The 14089-nt window shown below is 32.8% G+C and overlaps 1 protein-coding gene and 2 long non-coding RNA genes across 3 annotated transcripts; 2 read left to right on the top strand and 1 right to left on the bottom strand.

The window, feature by feature from the left end:
• Positions 1-567: 567 nt before the first annotated feature.
• Positions 568-2119, bottom strand: LOC124435631. Its single transcript, XR_006945107.1, has 2 exons — positions 1927-2119; positions 568-1311 (listed from the first exon to the last, which is right to left on the bottom strand). It is a non-coding gene; the product is annotated as an uncharacterized LOC124435631 (long non-coding RNA).
• A 108-nt stretch (positions 2120-2227) lies between these two features.
• On the top strand, positions 2228-5511 carry LOC124435565. Its single transcript, XM_046985568.1, has 6 exons — positions 2228-2469; positions 3505-3883; positions 4028-4103; positions 4258-4396; positions 4792-4938; positions 5051-5511. Exons 1-6 carry the CDS (start codon positions 2394-2396, stop codon positions 5104-5106), a joined length of 873 nt encoding a protein of 290 aa, XP_046841524.1. The 5' UTR covers positions 2228-2393; the 3' UTR covers positions 5107-5511.
• Positions 5512-6094: 583 nt separating this feature from the next.
• Positions 6095-6681, top strand: LOC124435601. Its single transcript, XR_006945076.1, has 2 exons — positions 6095-6293; positions 6601-6681. It is a non-coding gene; the product is annotated as an uncharacterized LOC124435601 (long non-coding RNA).
• The last annotated feature ends 7408 nt before the right edge of the window (positions 6682-14089 follow it).

Below are 14089 nucleotides of genomic sequence, written 5' to 3'. Positions count from 1 at the left end.
TTTCGTCACAAGAGTGAAATGAATGACCCATCGGATTGTGCAGTAACTACCTCATTGATAAAGCTCATTTTGGTGATTTAAAGTTCGGGCTCGTGAGGTGATCTCAAGAAAGCAGAAAAACTGCAGCAAAACAAACTTAACTCAATAATCAAGATACCATAAGAAGTGGCTAAGTTCTATACTTTAGAGCTCATTCATGCTTTAAAATTGAATTCTTGCATGTTATGTTATTAGTTATAGTAAGTAAATATAAATCACGTCACGTCTCAAAATTAAACAACCATGCACTTAGACTACGGTACAAGTTGTTGGTTTGCAGAAACGAAAGCGGGCGAGATCCCGCAAGGCCAATATCGTACAACATATTTTACGTGCCAATAATGGTTTCGTGGGCAGTAGAAAGAAACTATTTTCAACCGCACAAAAAAGCACTTGGGAAACAGAAATGTTAAAGTCTTTTTCCCACATGTTTTGGAGTTGAATTGTCGCTGTCTAACCAACATGGTAAATATGGTTTAAATTAGATTGATTTTTCATAGACTTCATACAAGAACACTTTTAGAGCAATTTGCAATGCATAAATGATTTAATTAAGCCTAAATTTGATTCATAAAGTATATATAAAAGTCTGCGTGACTCCATTAAATGAGGAGCAATTCAATTCTGGTAAAACCGTTCACAGGATGTCTTAGTTTGCTATAATAAGGCTGTCTTCACAAATAAAAATGTACTATCACAAAATGTACGATGTATCACGAATATTATATAAAAAAATTCGTTCAAACTCGAATAAAGTTAACACTCTTCTATTTTTATAATTATATACGGAAATCAAAAACCAAGTTTATATACTGCTTTGAACATGATCGTCATTCACGACAGTTTATTCACTAGGTGTAGTGTTTAACTCAAAAACAGGCAAGAGGTTCTTAGTTTAAAGATTTGTTGAGTTAACTGGTTCATGGGAGAAGAGTTCTCGTACAATTTACTCATAAATCATAATACAGCGTGGACTGCAACGATGATGCTGCCTGTCGAATCAACGAAGGCTGTCTGCAAATGTCCATCTAGTTCACTGACTTCCACAAGCGCGCTCGTGACTTAACATGCCAATGCGACTTGCGCAGGTCCTGTTGCAGTGTTGGCAACGAAATTCTCCCGAGTCTGCGACAGTGGAGGCGTTCCTGGTAGCGTGATGTCTTGATCGTTTAACAGCGTTGCTCCGCCGCCTCAAATCATCCATCTTGTTGAGACCGTTACGTGACTTGTCTCTCCAGTCGCATCGATCCGCCGCTTCGAGCTTCCAATTATCTATTGAAATTTGACATGTTTTCAAAGTGTATTAAGTGGACTGCAACGTGGCAGGTTTTATGGGAGTTACTTGATCTTAAAATAGAAAACAGCTCAGCATGAAAAACCTCCCTGAAAGCTTCATGTTATAAAGACAGGTGGATACAATGATGTTTAAAGTAACAAAAAAAACTTGTCAATGCCGCAAAAACATCAATAATATCAGCTCACAGACGATATTTTGGGGTATATGCATACACATACTATAGACGGTAAAACGATCTTATTTATGAACACCTCAGAAACATGATTAACGCAGTATGAACACCAACATGAAAAGAAAAGACAATAAGCAATAAATATTCCGGGAAGAGGCAACACCACCGGTGCACACTAAACAAACGAGATGTCACGGAAACATACTGTCAACCTTGGCAACGTTTATTTAATGTCGGTCCCATTGCCACAGAGATCTTGATAAGAGCTGATCAACAAACTATATGTGTTGTGACAATATGTACTGAAAACAGTACAGGAAGCCAGATACATGAGATGACCTCTGGACTCATAGAGCTTTGAAGTTTAAAAATTGGAGTTATTTATTTCTTAGTTTTGGTTTTATTTTTCATATGTTACCTGCAAATCTGCGAGAAAGAGGAATAGTCACCACAAACCGTTCAGTCTTTCATGATAATATTCACTTTATTGGAGTTTTTGATAGGCATGCTTTACTAGATCTGTAAAAAAAGATAGTCAGGTTTCGTTTTAAACATATTTGTTTGCCTGCATGCTTCGAGATACTTTTTTAAAGAAACGTTTGTTGCGCGTTAAAAATCATCATAGCAAGACTACTCCATGTGAGGTAAAATGACTTGTTGCAATCTCAATTTCGCGAGCGATTTACGCATCCTTGCGGGACAATCGCGCAATAACTACGTCACAGAAAGATTCTTACAAGATCATGACGACAACTAGTAGAGCCATCGGAAGTATACATATGCATTCAATAATACGAATCTCGTACTAAATTACCCAAGTGAACATTTGCTTAATCGCTAATGCTACTGACATATACTCAGTGCTGAAAATATATACCTACAATAATGGGGACAAGAAGCAGAATATTGGATTTATTTTTATTATTGGCATTGCTGTTTGCCTTATGCTGCTTTCGCCCAGGTAGGAAGAATATCTGTCGATTCAATTTATGCTCAAATATAACGGTCTTGTTTTTAATTTATCGACTTTTACTCGCATGAGCTAAACGTGTGTATAATTTTAACTCGACATCGAGACGATTAAAAATCTGTAGTAAAATACTTGCAATACCAAACATGCTTAATGAACATTAAGTAGAATGTCCAATTCTTTACTTTCTTCAGTTGTAAATTTTTTCTTGATTATAAGACGATCGATTCATGGTAAAAATCTCCCGTGTGAGAAGCTTGCCAATTTGTCAAATAATCTGTTCGGAACTTTGGAGGATCGATTTCTTTCACCGATCACAATGCCATCATACATTTGATGACGAAGGTCAAAATAATCTCAAACACATGTGGCAATACAAAGTGATTTTAAAGACTATTGCTTTATTTAATGACAAACATAAACGCTGATTTAAAGGGTTGTACGAATTTTTGAAATTCAACAATTAACAATTAACACATTCCAAACACCACAACGCGAACATGTAGACTAAACAAATAAAATATGTTTGAAAACTTGTTGAGAATATTCGTACTAGAAACCGAGCTGAACCGTTTTTGAGTAAAAGTAACATTTTGTCGATGATTTGTTGCCATGTGCACGCAAAGACAACTATGAAGTTTGAACGGAAGCAATAAAATTGAAACTGAAAGAATTCCAATATCTGTGACGCAAATACCAGGGTGGAGACAAACTACGCTGTTGATTGGCTAAAATAGGATAAGAGAAGATGTTCGAATTACATTCAAACAATCCCAGCATATTTCATATGAACGAATAAATGTTCTTCAAAAATAAATAGCAGATATTGAGAAATATTCTTTTCCATAAACTTCAAAAAATGCTTATTTTTTAAAGGAGACAAATTACGACAAAATCCTCACAAATTTGTTGAATATTTTTGCACCATTGTTAGTTTTTATTTTTGATTCTTGGAGTGTTATAAATTTTTATCCGGTGTGTGGTGTGTGTTTAATTAACTGAACTCGAACGTAATACATTTGCTAGGGTCAACAAGGGATCTGACATATGGAGACAACGAGTTCTGTGGTCCAAAGCCAACACTTATATCCATAGATCATCCCTCGTATCGCCATATTCCTTATTATGTGACACTGTACAGATGTGGTGGCTCCGTTAATTACCAATCTCCTAGCTTCAAGATCTGTGCAGCTAGTAAAATCTGTGACGTTAGCATTCAGCTGCGGAACCTGGACACAGACCAACGTAAAACTATCGTTGAAAAAAACCATACTTCATGTGCACCTCAGTGCGCAAACAATAAAAGCATGTGCAATCTGGTTTTGGAAGAATGGAATTCGAGGGAATGCACGTGCGATTGCAAGTTTCCGAATGGTCCGCCCGAACCATGTCCAACTCGATTTAAGTAAGTTTTAATAATTGGGATTTGTGGATTGAGGGAATTCACCAATTAAGTGCAATTTGTCTTGTCTCTAAATTCGATCATGTTTTTAATCAAGTCATGTAATTTCTTGTGCATTTCGAAGAATAAATTGTTTTGATGTTATAGATGGAGCCCTTCCACTTGCAAATGTCAATGCAATAATGAAGAGAGTCAGGCATTTCGATGCAGCGAAGAAGGAAAGGTAAGTTTTGAACAAAGCAGACTGAAGTACCACCCATAACCATACACAATAAACACCTTGATGATCTTCGAGATTTTAGTTTCATGCATAAATGAATTGGCAGTGATTCCTGTGATTTTTGTTAATGTTGTTGTTTTGTGAAAATCGTGTTTAGTCGTGGAGTGCTGAAAAATGTGCTTGCGAATGCTCACCACGCACCATTCAAAGATGTTTACGGACAGGTAGAGAGATTGATGAAACTACATGTCGCTGTAAAGCAAGAAATCCTGTGTTTGGTTTCCAAAAAGCACGAGGTACTAAACTATAATTAGGGTGTAGTTGTTTGGTGCCCAAAAACCACGAGGTACAAAATCATGTTTATCATTTGTATTTGGATGTGATGTCAGGGACCAAGTTCGTAGATTACTTCGAAGTGTCGATGCTCAACAGTGCATGTAATCTCCAAAAAATATTTTTGCAATGTGGGTTTTGTACTGTACGATTATTGGGCTTAAGGAGGGCGGGGGGGAATATTCATACATGCATGATATGTCATATTAAACTCTTTTGAAATCCATTGTTTTTCACTGATTATAAAATAAATATCCCCCCCCCCATTTTCGTTCTGACTACGTGACTGTCACTTAACAATAATGGAGTCTCACATGAGCACATCTCGTGTACTTTCTCGTTTTGTATATCGCTACAGGTGAAGAGAAAGGAATCTCAAAGATTGTATTTGTCTCGGCATTACTTGGGGAATTGCTGTTGCTAGTTTTTATATTCGTTTGTCTATTATGGAAATTTGATTTTTTGTCTCAAATACGAAATTCCATTTGTAAATCAGATAAAAGAGGTAAGAAAGATTATATTCTCTTGAATCTTGACGTAAAATAATGAGAATAAAAGTTTATTCCAAGAACGCATTCTGGTCTTGAAAACGTCACGTGTCTTTATTTTATCTGTAGGCGAATACACCGTCGACACGGCGCCGAAAGGCGTACAAGCAGAGGACCGTGTATAGAAATAGTCTAGAAACGGGATACATTATCTCACATAAAGTACTATTTATTTAATTATGAAATATTTATGTGATATAGGCAAAATAAGAGAGTTTTTGCGTTTAGCTGTTGTGCTTTGACAACAAGATGTAACGAGTCAAACGCGAAAATTGTAGCTAACTCAAAACCTTATTTGTGACTTATGCCTCTTCGCAGGCACGAAGTTAGGGGTTGTCCATTTATTTACGTAAAGTGTTGAGGGTTGCTGACCTATTGTTTCGTACGATGACATTTTGGAATCAAATTTTTCCCCGAGCCCACATATTATTTGTACATAAATTATTCATGTCAATTTTTTTTACCTAAACTGGCTAAAATAACAGCAATTAATAAACTCAGCCTCAATGGAACATTGTTTTTTTATAAAACAAGATGTGTAAATTTGATGTGGCGAAGTACATTTCAGTATGAAGGGAAGGGGTAAAAAACATGTAGAGTAGAAGGGGAAGGGGGGGTAGCAAAAACATGTACATGAAGGAGAAGGGGGTTAGCAAAACATGTACGTTAGAGTATGAAGGAGAAGGGGTAGCAAAAACATGTACGTTAGAGTATGAAGAAGGGGTTGAAACATGTACGTTAGAGTAGAATGTGGAGAGTGTTGAAATTGGAACTCAGTCTTGTCCTTCATAAATAATTCTTCTAGCAATACTCCTGAGTTCAAACAAATCATTCGCATTCTTTCCAACACTGACTGACGAAGCAGCCTCGGATTAGAGTAGATTAGAGGTTTTAGATTTGGTTGTGTTAGGTTATTAGACAAATTTATCAACAACGAAGTTCTATCAAAAGTTCTTTTGAAGTACAAGTTTCATGTCGCAGACGTTAAATACTTCTCATTATCTTATCATTGTGTTTATTGAATTCAATTCCACAATGATTACCTTTGAAGTTTGAAGAAACCATCTGTATTTTATCTGGCACTTAGTTGTATGTTGAAATTTACGCTCAACTCGCCCACATACAATGATGAAATACATGTATTATTTATGTTTTCATATTATAGAATATGCTAATACTAACCAGATGTTTTCAATAATTCGCAGTTATCTTGTCGATGCTTCGAACTAAAGATTTGTACTGTAAAAAGGGCAAATTATAACATATCGCGCGAGCTAGGAAACTGTACTCGAAGGCAATCAATTGTTCCTCGGTTTGTATGAATAAATATTTAATTTCCATAAGAGATTGAACCTTTGTGCACGGAAGTATCTAAAATCCATCGTTTGAAAGTGTGATAAATGTGAAGACTCTAACATGGGAAGACTTGACTTGCTTAAAATCTGCTCGGTTTGGTGTACGTGTTATTTGATCAAATCAACATTGAAATTTGATAAGCTCGTGAATGATGACGATGCATCGCTATTTATAATATTACACATTCATAATATTGCTTTTGAGTTGCTTCAAAATACAAATTCATTTCGTTTGTCAAGTAAACGTTTATTTTTTACAATTAGTTTCGTGAAACAGTCACTGTAATGGACGATACATTATCTTTATGACTGGTCGACATTAGAGGGAATTAAACAATATTAAAATCGTCTCTGAGTGCTTATTTACGGTGGCCCGTATGTGCAATTCACAATTTAATTTGTCAATGCACAAACATTGCCTTAAATTCAAAAACAATATATTTGATACAAAAATAATGTGCTGAATGCAAAATGATTTTGTTTGCGATGCAAAACACGAACAATGCAAAACAAATTTGATCAATGCAAAACAAATTTGATCGCAATGCAAAACAAATTTGATCGCAATGCAAAACAAAGTTACCGCAACCCAGAATTTTGCACTGTACTGTGGGCGGCAATATGTCGAATATTTAATAGAGTGGGACAATGTATATTAGATTTCTTTCGAAAATATCTGCGTTGGTTTGTAATGTTTTTGAATTTCACCAGGAATGTATTGTCCATTTTGCGGTCAAAATATTCAGGTCACATTCCAATATTGCCCATTTTGCGGAAATCACTTACAAGGCTTTCGAAACGCGGAGGAACAAATCCCTGGAGGAGACGATACGTGTGACGAACTAATCGCGCATTATTTCAGAGAAGGCTTTGCATACGAGAAGATTATGCAATTCCTTGGCAAGTTTCACGGCATTAACATCTCCTTACGAACACTTAATACCAAGCTAAGATCTCTTGGTCTTCGTCGAAGGAACAAGGAGTATGATTTAAGTCTAATTCGACAACGAATACAGCACGAGCTTGATGACTACCGTGAAATTGGCACCACATTGGGCACCACATTCAACACAACATTCATCACAACATTCATCACCACATTCAACTAAAATTTATCATTCAAAATGATAAATCAAAAAATCGTCTTTAAAACACGTTTTCCATCAAATACAACAGTAAAAAATAATTCTTAACTGTTTATTACTATTTTACAGTCCTTAAACATCACAAAAAATGTATAAAAGTCAAGAAATTGAAGAAAACACTAAGATTTATATTACAGTGTACTTTCCATTTCTCTTAAATAGCCTATAATTTAAAAACTACACGGTAGAATTTTTTTAAACTTGGCCAGAATATAGATAATTATATTGTCTAAAATATATCCAAAATCTGGAGGTGGCACAAAAAAATAAATGATAGAAAATCATCGACAAAGTCGGATGACACGAATGCGCGTAATATAATCTTATATAATTAACTTCCTATATCCATGTAATTTTTCAAAGAAAGGCCTATAAATAAAAAACTACACGGTAGAATTTTTTAAACTTGGCCAGAATATAGATAATTATATTATCTAAAATATATCCAAAATCTGGAGGTGGCACAAAAAAATAAATGATAGAAAATCATCGATAAAGTCGGATGACACGAATGCGCGTAATATAATCTTATATATTTAAGTTAAGAATTCCGGTTCTTTAACAAACAAAGCCTTATAAATAAAAAACTACACGGTAGAATTTTTTTAAACTTGGCCATATTGTAGATATTCTTATTGTCTATAATATATTCAAAATCTGGAGGTGGCACAAAAAAATAAAAGAAATAATATTCCTTGAGAATGTACTCTGGTATAAACCGTGAAGTTGGCACCACATTCGACAAACAGCTCTATAGCTAAAAAACTACACGGTAGAATTTTTTTAAACTTGGCCAGAATATAGATAATTATATTGCCTAAAATATATCCAAAATCTGGAGGTGGCACAAAAAAATAAATGATAGAAAATCATCGACAAAGTCGGATGACACGAATACGCGTAATATAATATTATATAATTAACTTCCTATATCCATGTAATTTTTCAAACAAAGGCCTATAAATAAAAAACTACACGGTAGAATTTTTTTAAACTTGGCCAGAATATAGATAATTATATTATCTAAAATATATCAAAATCTGGAGGTGGCACAAAAAAATAAATGATAGAAAATCATCGATAAAGTCGGATGACACGAATGCGCGTAATATAATCTTATATATTTAAGTTAAGAATTCCGGTTCTTTAACAAACAAAGCCTTATAAATAAAAACTACACGGTAGAAATTTTTAAACTTGGCCATATTGTAGATATTCTTATTGTCTATAATATATCCAAAATCTGGAGGTGGCACAAAAAATAAAAGAAATAATATTCCTTGAGAATGTACTCTGGTATAAACCGTGAAGTTGGCACCACATTCGACAAACAGCTCTATAGCTAAAAAACTACACGGTAGAATTTTTTTAAACTTGGCCAGAATATAGATAATTATATTGTCTAAAATATATCCAAAATCTGGAGGTGGCACAAAAAAATAAATGATAGAAAATCATCGACAAAGTCGGATGACACGAATACGCGTAATATAATATTATATAATTAACTTCCTATATCCATGTAATTTTTCAAAGAAAGGCCTATAAATAAAAAACTACACGGTAGAAATTTTTCAAACTTGGCCAGAATATAGATAATTATATTATCTAAAATATATCCAAAATCTGAAGGTGGCACAAAAAAATAAGTTGTAGAAAATCATCGGCAAAGTCGGATGACACGAATACGCGTAATATAATATTTAATAATTAACTTCCTATGTCCAGGTAACTTTGCAAACAAAGGCCTATAAATAAAAAACTACACGGTAGAATTTTTTTAAACTTGGCCATATTGTAGATATTTTTCTTGTCTATAACATATCCAAAATCTGGAGAGTGCACAAAAATATAAAAGGAATAGTATTCCTTGAGAATAAACCGTGAAGTTGGCACCACATTCGACAAACAGCTCTATAGCTAAAAAACTACACGGTAGAATTTTTTTAAACTCAAGTATATTATAGAATTTTATATTGTCTAAAATATATCCAAAATTTGGAAAGTGCACAAAAATATAAATGATAGAAAAACATCGGCAAAGTTGGATGACTCAAATGCGCGTGATATAATATTGCATAAATAAGTTAAGAATTCCGGTTCTTTAACAAACAAAGACCTATAAATAAAAAACTACACGGTAGAATTTTTTTAAACTTGGCCATATTGTAGATATTTTTATTGTCTATAACATATCCAAAATCTGGAGGTGGCACAAAAAAATAAATGATAGAAAATCATCGACAAAGTCGGATGACACGAATACGCGTAATATAATATTTAATAATTAACTTCCTATGTCCAGGTAACTTTGCAAACAAAGGCCTATAAATAAAAACTACACGGTAGAATTTTTAAACTTGGCCATATTGTAGATATTTTATTGTCTAATATATCCAAAATCTGGAGGTGGCAAAAAATAAATGATAGAAAATCATCGACAAAGTCGGATGACACGAATGCGCGTAATATAATCTTATATAATTACGTTAAGAATCCGGTTCTAAAACAAACAAAGCCTTATAAATAAAAACTACACGGTAGAATTTTTTTAAACTTGGCCAGAATATAGATAATTATATTGTCTAAAATATATCCAAAATCTGGAGGTGGCACAAAAAATAAATGATAGAAAATCATCGACAAAGTCGGATGACACGAATGCGCGTAATATAATCTTATATATTTAAGAATTCCGGTTCTTTAACAAACAAAGCCTTATAAATAAAAACTACACGGTAGAAATTTTTAAACTTGGCCATATTGTAGATATTCTTATTGTCTATAATATATCCAAAATCTGGAGGTGGCACAAAAAATAAAAGAAATAATATTCCTTGAGAATGTACTCTGGTATAAACCGTGAAGTTGGCACCACATTCGACAAACAGCTCTATAGCTAAAAAACTACACGGTAGAATTTTTTTAAACTTGGCCAGAATATAGATAATTATATTGTCTAAAATATATCCAAAATCTGGAGGTGGCACAAAAATAAATGATAGAAAATCATCGACAAAGTCGGATGACACGAATGCGCGTAATATAATCTTATATAATTAACTTCCTATATCCATGTAATTTTTCAAACAAAGGCCTATAAATAAAAAACTACACGGTAGAATTTTTTTAAACTTGGCCAGAATATAGATAATTATATTGTCTAAAATATATCCAAAATCTGGAGGTGGCACAAAAAATAAATGATAGAAAATCATCGACAAAGTCGGATGACACGAATGCGCGTAATATAATCTTATATATTTAAGTTAAGAATTCCGGTTCTTTAACAAACAAAGCCTTATAAATAAAAACTACACGGTAGAAATTTTTAAACTTGGCCATATTGTAGATATTCTTATTGTCTATAATATATCCAAAATCTGGAGGTGGCACAAAAATAAAAGAAATAATATTCCTTGAGAATGTACTCTGGTATAAACCGTGAAGTTGGCACCACATTCGACAAACAGCTCTATAGCTAAAAACTACACGGTAGAATTTTTTAAACTTGGCCAGAATATAGATAATTATATTGTCTAAAATATATCCAAAATCTGGAGGTGGCACAAAAAATAAATGATAGAAAATCATCGACAAAGTCGGATGACACGAATACGCGTAATATAATCTTATATAATTAACTTCCTATATCCATGTAATTTTTCAAACAAAGGCCTATAAATAAAAACTACACGGTAGAAATTTTTAAACTTGGCCAGAATATAGATAATTATATTGTCTAAAATATATCCAAAATCTGGAGGTGGCACAAAAATAAGTTGTAGAAAATCATCGACAAAGTCGGATGACACGAATACGCGTAATATAATATTTAATAATTAACTTCCTATATCCAGGTAACTTTGCAAACAAAGGCCTATAAATAAAAACTACACGGTAGAATTTTTAAACTTGGCCATATTGTAGATATTTTTATTGTCTATAACATATCCAAAATCTGGAGAGTGCAAAAAATATAAAAGGAATAGTATTCCTTGAGAATAAACCGTGAAGTTGGCACCACATTCGACAAACAGCTCTATAGCTAAAAACTACACGGTAGAATTTTTAAACTCAAGTATATTATAGAATTTTATATTGTCTAAAATATATCCAAAATTTGGAAAGTGCACAAAAATATAAATGATAGAAAACATCGGCAAAGTTGGATGACTCAAATGCGCGTAATATAATATTGCATAAATAAGTTAAGAATTCCGGTTCTTTAACAAACAAAGACCTATAAATAAAAACTACACGGTAGAATTTTTTAAACTTGGCCATATTGTAGATATTCTTATTGTCTATAATATATCCAAAATCTGGAGGTGGCACAAAAATAAATGATAGAAAATCATCGACAAAGTCGGATGACACGAATACGCGTAATATAATATTTAATAATTAACTTCCTATGTCCAGGTAACTTTGCAAACAAAGGCCTATAAATAAAAAACTACACGGTAGAATTTTTTAAACTTGGCCATATTGTAGATATTTTATTGTCTATAACATATCCAAAATCTGGAGGTGGCACAAAAAAATAAATGATAGAAAATCATCGACAAAGTCGGATGACACGAATGCATGTAATATGATCTTATATAATTACGTTAAGAATTCCGGTTCTAAAACAAACAAAGCCTTATAAATAAAAAACTACACGGTAGAATTTTTTTAAACTTGGCCAGAATATAGATAATTATATTGTCTAAAATATATCCAAAATCTGGAGGTGGCACAAAAAAATAAATGATAGAAAATCATCGATAAAGTCGGATGACACGAATGCGCGTAATATAATCATATATTTAAGTTAAGAATTCCGGTTCTTTAACAAACAAAGCCTTATAAATAAAAACTACACGGTAGAAATTTTTAAACTTGGCCATATTGTAGATATTCTTATTGTCTATAATATATCCAAAATCTGGAGGTGGCAAAAAATAAAAGAAATAATATTCCTTGAGAATGTACTCTGGTATAAACCGTGAAGTTGGCACCACATTCGACAAACAGCTCTATAGCTAAAAACTACACGGTAGAATTTTTAAACTTGGCCATATTGTAGATATTCTTATTGTCTAAAATATATCCAAAATCTGGAGGCACAAAAAATAAATGATAGAAAATCATCGACAAAGTCGGATGACACGAATGCGCGTAATATAATCTTATATAATTACGTTTAGAATTCCGGTTCTTTAACAAACAAAGCCTTATAAATAAAAACTACACGGTAGAATTTTTTAAACTTGGCCAGAATATAGATAATTATATTGTCTAAAATATATCCAAAATCTGGAGGTGGCACAAAAATAAATGATAGAAAATCATCGACAAAGTCGGATGACACGAATGCGCGTAATATAATCATATATTTAAGTTAAGAATTCCGGTTCTTTAACAAACAAAGCCTTATAAATAAAAACTACACGGTAGAAATTTTTAAACTTGGCCATATTGTAGATATTCTTATTGTCTATAATATATCCAAAATCTGGAGGTGGCACAAAAAAATAAAAGAAATAATATTCCTTGAGAATGTACTCTGGTATAAACCGTGAAGTTGGCACCACATTCGACAAACAGCTCTATAGCTAAAAAACTACACGGTAGAAATTTTTTAAACTTGGCCATATTGTAGATATTCTTATTGTCTAAAATATATCCAAAATCTGGAGGTGGCACAAAAAAATAAATGATAGAAAATCATCGACAAAGTCGGATGACACGAATGCGCGTAATATAATCTTATATAATTACGTTTAGAATTCCGGTTCTTTAACAAACAAAGCCTATAAATAAAAACTACACGGTAGAATTTTTTTAAACTTGGCCAGAATATAGATAATTATATTGTCTAAAATATATCCAAAATCTGGAGGTGGCACAAAAAATAAATGATAGAAAATCATCGACAAAGTCGGATGACACGAATGCGCGTAATATAATCTTATATAATTAACTTCCTATATCCATGTTTTTTCAAACAAAGGCCTATAAATAAAAACTACACGGTAGAATTTTTTAAACTTGGCCATATTGTAGATATTCTTATTGTCTATAATATATCCAAAATCTGGAGGTGGCACAAAAATAAAAGAAATAATATTCCTTGAGAATGTACTCTGGTATAAACCGTGAAGTTGGCACCACATTCGACAAACAGCTCTATAGCTAAAAACTACACGGTAGAATTTTTTAAACTTGGCCAGAATATAGATAATTATATTGTCTAAAATATATCCAAAATCTGGAGGTGGCACAAAAATAAATGATAGAAAATCATCGACAAAGTCGGATGACACGAATGCGCGTAATATAATCTTATATAATTATATCCATGTAATTTTCAAACAAAGGCCTATAAATAAAAACTACACGGTAGAAATTTTTAAACTTGGCCAGAATATAGATAATTATATTGTCTAAAATATATCCAAAATCTGGAGGTGGCACACAAAAATAAATGTAGAAAATCATCGACAAAGTCGGATGACACGAATACGCGTAATATAATATTTAATAATTAACTTCCTATTCCAGGTAACTTTGCAAACAAAGGCCTATAAATAAAAACTACACGGTAGAATTTTTTAAAC

This window comes from Xenia sp. Carnegie-2017, unplaced genomic scaffold (assembly GCF_021976095.1).
Source record: "Xenia sp. Carnegie-2017 unplaced genomic scaffold, XeniaSp_v1 HiC_scaffold_14, whole genome shotgun sequence".
Classification (NCBI taxonomy): Eukaryota; Metazoa; Cnidaria; class Anthozoa; order Malacalcyonacea; family Xeniidae; genus Xenia; species Xenia sp. Carnegie-2017.
The sequence above is the reverse complement of the archived record's forward strand: the minus strand, read 5'-3'. Positions and strand labels throughout refer to the sequence as shown.

Bases quoted from the DNA above. Each gene is read 5' to 3' on its own strand.
- LOC124435565 (XM_046985568.1), top strand. From the start codon at position 2,394: ATGGGGACAAGAAGCAGAATATTGGATTTATTTTTATTATTGGCATTG. The intron at 2,470-3,504 runs GTAGGAAGAATA...TACATTTGCTAG, and splicing joins CTTATGCTGCTTTCGCCCAG to GGTCAACAAGGGATCTGACA. The intron at 3,884-4,027 runs GTAAGTTTTAAT...TTGATGTTATAG, and splicing joins CCATGTCCAACTCGATTTAA to ATGGAGCCCTTCCACTTGCA.